This window comes from Miscanthus floridulus, chromosome 2, assembly GCF_019320115.1.
Source record: "Miscanthus floridulus cultivar M001 chromosome 2, ASM1932011v1, whole genome shotgun sequence".
NCBI classification, from domain to species: domain Eukaryota; kingdom Viridiplantae; phylum Streptophyta; class Magnoliopsida; order Poales; family Poaceae; genus Miscanthus; species Miscanthus floridulus.
Window position 1 is genome coordinate 47698821 of NC_089581.1, and position 6521 is coordinate 47705341.

General features: G+C 50.4%; 1 protein-coding gene across 1 annotated transcript; it reads left to right on the forward strand.

Annotated features, from left to right (window-relative positions):
* Window positions 1-611: 611 nt before the first annotated feature.
* LOC136536492 (uncharacterized) lies at window positions 612-2527 on the forward strand. The gene is made up of 3 exons (XM_066528766.1): window positions 612-1082; window positions 1131-1185; window positions 2103-2527. The coding sequence occupies exons 1-3, from the start codon at window positions 612-614 to the stop codon at window positions 2525-2527; spliced, it is 951 nt and encodes a 316-aa protein (XP_066384863.1).
* The last annotated feature ends 3994 nt before the right edge of the window (window positions 2528-6521 follow it).

A 6521-nucleotide genomic window follows, 5' to 3' on the forward strand; every position in this document is an offset into this window, starting at 1 on the left:
CCCTGACATTGAGGAGACGGTGCCCGGGGTGTTGGCAAGCAGCCCGGTGCTCCCAGGTGGAGGAGGAGGAGCCGCCCCGGGGTTGGCGATTGCCCGCCTCGGGACCGAGGCCGACATGAATGAGGAGCGGGCGTTGGGCAAGCGTGCCGTCAGCCCAGTGGGCTCGGCGGTAGCGGTGGAGCAGGTGGCGGCGGAGGCGATGCAACTGCCCCCGCAGAGGACTGAGGGGGCGCCGGGGTCCGTCGAGGATCAGTCGGCGCCGACGGATGTGGAGGTCGTGCCTCTGCCACCGCCACTGCCTTTGTAGACGAGGGTCGCTGTGCCGAAGCAGTTGCAGCCCCGCTCGAGGTAAGCGTATTTTTGGTGGAGCCGTAGCGTTTTTCGTTCGTTCTTTTGTCTCGTGCTGACCCTGTAAGTGCTTTGTCCTTAGCTGAAAGCGACCTGCGGAGGTGCCTACCTTGGCGCCCCTCAAAGCGCTCAAGGTGAACCCCGGCTCCACTGCCCATTGGGTGATGGAGGTGCAAGCCGCCCTACAACGTGGCACGGCATCGGCGAGGGCCGACCCGAAGGAGCTGGCCACCCAAGGACAGGCTACCGAGGCGGCCCCGACAATGACGGGGGAGGGGGCGCCTCCGCCCCACGAGGGCGAGGCCCATGAGTCGGATGAGGCCAAGGTGCCCTCAGTTGCCGAGGCCACAGAGGTCGAGGCCCCCAGGGTCTCCGAGGCCAAGGCGATGGAGGCCGAGGCGCCTAGGACTGCCAAGGCCGCAGCGGCGGGCGCCGAAGCCCCTGCGACCACCGAGGCCACGATGGCGGAGGCCGGAGCCCCTGGGACCACCGAGGCCAATGTGATCGCGGCGAGGCCGTCGGCCCCAGAAGTGGAGATGAAGGTGGCAGAGGCCTCGGTGACACCCTTGGCTCAAGGCCCGCCGTCATTGTGGGAGAGCGCCCGGGAGGTGGAGGTCCATCTGATCTCCTCTGACGATACTTCCCGGGTGCAGGAGGCGGTCGACGCCGAGGTGGCTGGCGCCGTGGAACAGCCGGTTCCGACCCCGGGCGAGGGAAGCTCGGCCCTCGTGCGGGTATGACCTGAGCTCTACGGGTGGGATCACCCACATGTCCTGTGGTAGAGCCGGGATGACCCTAAGGGGGAGCCTCTGTTCGTCCTTGAGGACACGGCCGAGGGTGGGTGCTGGGACACCTTCGAGCGATACCGCCAGCTGGCGGAGCAGTCACTATGGATGGCGCTGTCTGTGGTGGCCGATGATCTGCCCAGAGTCGCCTAGGTTCGCGCTTTCTTTTCTCATGCGGTGTTGTCTTTTCCTGAGTTTTCTTGTAGTGAATGACCCCTGTTCTGCTTACCTAGGAGCTCGAGACCCGATCCCTCGGGAAGTCGGTCTTTCTCTGATGGGAGAGGGACGTCTAGGACCAACTCTAGCGGTAGAAGGGCCTACTTGCCGGCGCCAACGAACTTCTAGCGGCACGGAGCGCGGAGGTGGAGGACCTCCGCCTTCGTTGTGCCGATGCAAAGGTCGAGGCAGCCACGGCCCAGGAGCAGGTTGCCCCTCTGGCGGCGCGGGTCAAGGAGTTGGAGGAGGAGCTGACCCACGTGGCCGGTGAGCGGGACGCCTTCAGGTCCTGGGCTGGAGAAGCCATGGCCTCGGGCAAGGTCCTTGCTGGGCAGCTAGGGGTGGAGCAGAGCGCACACCAGCTGACGAAAGGCACCTTGGATGAGGCCCTTACGGTGGTTGAGGCCTCCAGGACCGAGGCTGTGGTCTGGAGGGGAACGGCCGAGGGTGAGTCCTATTCCCCTCGTTTTATTCGCTTTTCTTGTGTTCGCTCCCTAACTCCCTAGTGTAACGCAGAGCTAGGGAGAGAGAGTTCTAGGGCGGCCGAGACTGCTCGAGTCAAGGCTCAGCGCTTGAAGGAGAAGGCCAAGGCATCTCGGGTCGAGGCCTAGCGTTGGAACAAGAAAGCAGAGGCCTCTCAAGTCGAGGCCCGACGTCGGGGGCAGAAGGCCGAGGGTGAGTTCCGTAGGCTTCTGCCCTCGTTCTGGCTTGTACTCCTTTGTGCTCAACCTTGTTCCATTGCATTTGACGCAGAGCTGGAGAAAGAGGTCACCCAGGCGGCTGAGGCCTCCGCCGCAGTGCAGGCGGTGCTTGAAACCAAGATCGGGGAGCACGATGCGCTGAAGAGCGTCGCCCGTACCGCCTGTGAGGCCCTGGAAGTCGAGGGGGTCCAGTCAGGAAGCTCTCTTGGGAGCCGCCTGATTGCGTTGAGTGGCCAAGTGGGCGAGCGACTCCGAGGGGCGCTGCATACGGGCATCAAGCGCGCGCTGGCCGTCATTGCTTCGCACTACATTGGCGTTGACCTCCAGGCCATCAGTGATGGTTATGTCCTGCTCGACGATGACGAGGAGGCCGATGAGGCAGTCGCAAAGCTAATGGGGGCGGCGGAGGGTGTGGCAGAACCTCCTAAGGAATCAGGCCCACATGCACCTATCATCGTCTTAACAGACCTCGGATAGCGTACACGAGTTCCCAACAACTCAACAGGTCTGTCGGGTGTCCTCGGGAAACCCGAATCATCCACGATTCTCTTTTCAAACAGGATCCCAATCATAGTCATTGCAGATTACAATAGTTTATTCAAATATATACCAGAGTAAAAGATAGCGAAAGTCTTAAGATAACATAATTACAAACCAGTTGTTTTCAAACTTACAATACCATAAGTGTCATACAACCATAGTAGCGGGATAATATTACATTAGCTTTATTTATCATACAAACTAGTGCCTTGTCCAGAGGCCATTCATCACTCCTCATCGTCATTGACTTCAAACACAGACATGCAGCAGGGACCAAAACAAGCCTGCGCATGTGACTCACCTGCAACAAGGGTTAACAAACCCTGAGTACAAAGGTACTCAACAAGACTAACCCGACGTAATGGGATGTAAGACTTTGGAGATGCAGGGGTTTGGGCAAGGTAAGGATGTAGCAAGATTCAAAAGTTCTTTGCCAAAAGCTTACTATTCTTCATTCTATTTTCAAGTTTTACCACTAGTTCTTGTTGTTCATTATCTCAACTAAATATACATTTCCATATTCCATTCTTTTTCTCATATTTTAGTAATTCACCAGTCCTGCATTGCTTCTGTAATGAATCGAGTCTCCATATCCGCGGAGCACCGGCAATTCGAATTGATTCAAGTCCCAGCCGGGGATTCCTTATCACACGACATATGTAGAACTTAATCTTGCATATATCAACCTTGCTACCGGATCCTCCTATACTAAGCCATCTCCACGCCACCCGAGAGCACAGCACACCTCAAATCCGGCCACATTCCAGCCACGAGGGTACACGCTACTCCCGCCATCTCTCCACTCCCAGTGCGTGGGCATTCGTCTTAGTATCGGATTAGCCGAAGTAGGCTTACCGGAGTATGTGACTAGTACTACAAAGTGTCTCGTTCAGAAGATCCACAATGAGTGGCCTTTAAGCGACATAGTCGGCAACATTACCCAAAATTCAAGATAAGTCACCCGACTAGTCTCTAGTTCATTCAACCTTCTTTCTTTCTTCGGCCAGTATGCCATCTTTGATTGTATCAAAACTTTTACTTTGAAAGCCTACCATAAAGCATACTAAGCAATCTACGCCTTTGTAAATGAAAACATCTTCAAGGATGGTAAACAAGTAACAAGGTAGGTAATGCATCAAGTAGATAACATTTGAAGTAATCAACTTAATGCAGTAAGTAACATAGGTGATAAACTTTTCAAAGTAACAAGGTAATGGCTTAATGCATAAACCAGGGCTTGCCTTCGTTGACGATCTCAGGTTCTGGATCAGTACCACGATTATCGAATCCCGTGACAACCGGGGATTCTTCCAGAACTTGCTCAACTAGAATCGTTTCACTCTCGGTTTCTACATGAAATAATAGCATATGCTTCAACATGATGATAATGTAAACATGATGCTTTCATGGTGCATGAAATATAACAACACCTTGAATACAACTTTCCTCCATGGTACAGTTACAAGCCAAACTAACCAAACCATATTCGTAATGGATGTGACCATGCCAGCACCGACCACTTCGGCGAGCTCTCCGACCACTTTGGCGAGCTCTCCGACCACTTCAGTGAACTTTCCGACCACTACGGTGAACTCTCCGACCACTACAGTGAACTCTCCGACCACTATGGTGAACTTTCCGACCACTATGGTGAACTTTCCGACCACTATGGTGAACTTTCCGACCACACTAATCTTGAACCCTACTGGTCACAAAACATGACCAAAACAAGACCAAACACTAATCAAACACTTAGGGTTTGCTTTTATTTATTTTTAAATTAATTTGGAAATAAGCCCAAAAATGAACTTGTTCCAAAAGACTTCAAAATTTTATGTAAGCTTCCTCATATCAAATTAGTGTACCAAAACAAATTTCATAATTTTTGGAATTATTCAGTGACCTACAAAAATCATGGAAATTGCATTTTTCAATTAATGGACTGAATATTTGAACATTAAAAATTTATTCAAATTTCAAGTTTCAAATTTTTAAATCATACTATAACATGTACAGAAGCTACACACAAAATTTTAGAATTTTTGGAGCTATCATGAATTTCCTACAAATTCCCAAAGTTTCAGCACTATTCACAAATTCAGAAAATAAAAATCATCACTGTTCTTCTTCCTCACTCGCACTGACAGGCTGACCCCACTGTCAGTGACTCAAAGCAATCACGGCGGTGCTACCCTCACTGACCGGCCGCAAAATGCACCGATGGTGACGCTCCGGCGAAGCCGACCTCACCAAAATGATCTACACCTTACTACGAACCCATCCCCGTCCTTGAAATGGCAGAAGGCACACCGGAGAAGACCCCACGCCGGCCATGGCGGCTCGAGCACGTCGGCTCACGGCGTAACCCTGGCAAAACTGCGGTAGAGTCAAAAGCGAAGTGAACTTCACACTCAGTGGCTCACCACGGTCACGTCGGTGGGCTTGGTGAAGGCAGAGATGGTCTGGAACGGCCTAGCCACGTCGAGGCGATGGTGGCAGAGCTCCGACCGGGCTCGGGGAAGAAGTAGTTGCGCCGGGTGACTCCGGCCAAACCAAGCGGCGTAGGCAAGACGCCAAGAAGCGCAGGACCGAGATGATCGCGTAGGCGTAGCTGGGCACGGTGGATGCTGCTCGACGGAGGCTACGGCGAGCGGCGGAGCAAGCTAGCGGTGGAGCAGAGCAGAAGGTGAAAAACAGAAATGACGACGGCGTGCTCCTATTTATAGCAAGAAGGAGGGCGTGCGGTGTTGACAGCACACGGGCGAACTCGCCACGGAGGTTTGGGCGTGTCACTGCATGTGAAAGCGGCGAAATTTGATCGGCGGTGACCTCCGCGTGGCGCCGGCGGCAAGCAGAGAGGTGGAGGTGATTTTTGAAATAATTATAGAACTGCCACTGCGTCCATTTTTCAAATTACTCATGAATTTTCTAAAGAAGTTGAAAATCTCCAAAAATGAAAGTTGTTCAATTTTTCAAACTCTACAACTTTGCTTCTAGAAGTATTTTCAAATTCTGCCTCCATTTTGAAATTTGAATTTGGGGTGCATTTGAGCATTTGAATCATTTCAAAATTACTCCAAATTTTATATGTAAGCTTGAAAAACTTTGAATACCAAAGTTGATCTACATAAAATAATCTCCAACTTTGCCTTTTGCCTCAACCCCAAATTCCACATGGATCTTGAATTAGTAAAAAGAGGCAAAAAGGACTTTTATAAATTGAATTTGAATTCAAATTTGATTTGTCTTCCTTTTACTTAAATTTTGATTTTTGACCAGTAACATGGCCCAATAGGGTTATTTGAGTCAAATGACACATGGCCTCACATGATCACATGAAATTTGACCCTTGTGGTCATGATCTTTATTTAGGGTTTTTGAAACACATCACATGAAATAACAACATTATAAAATAAACCTTATTTAGTGAATGCATTCAAAACTTTATACTATATGAATGCTTTGCAATGCACATGATGACATGTCAAATTTTAGTATTAGGTCAAAACACTAGAGGTGTTACAACCCTTCCCCCTTAAAGAAATCTCATTCCGAGATTTAAAACTTAAGGCTAAGTAATGGAAAAGGAAATGTGTCAAGCTAACACATCATAACTTTATTCAAAAGGCTAGTGAGGGGTTTTTTTTTCATTCTGTTGACAAACGAGACAAGTTACAATATAGACAAGGTATTGCAACTAGATAGAAGCGAAGAAGTCAGGAAAATTCTCTTCTAAGTAATCCTCGGACTCCCAAGTAGCTTCATCTTCCGTGTGTTGATTCCATTGTACTTTGTAGAACTTGATTGTACGTCTGCGAGTGACTCGATCTTTCTGATCTAAGACTCTAACGGGGTACTCAGCATAAGTCAAATCAGGTTCTAGTTCTACATCACCAAAGCTGATTTCTTGGTCAGGTACTTGAAGACACTT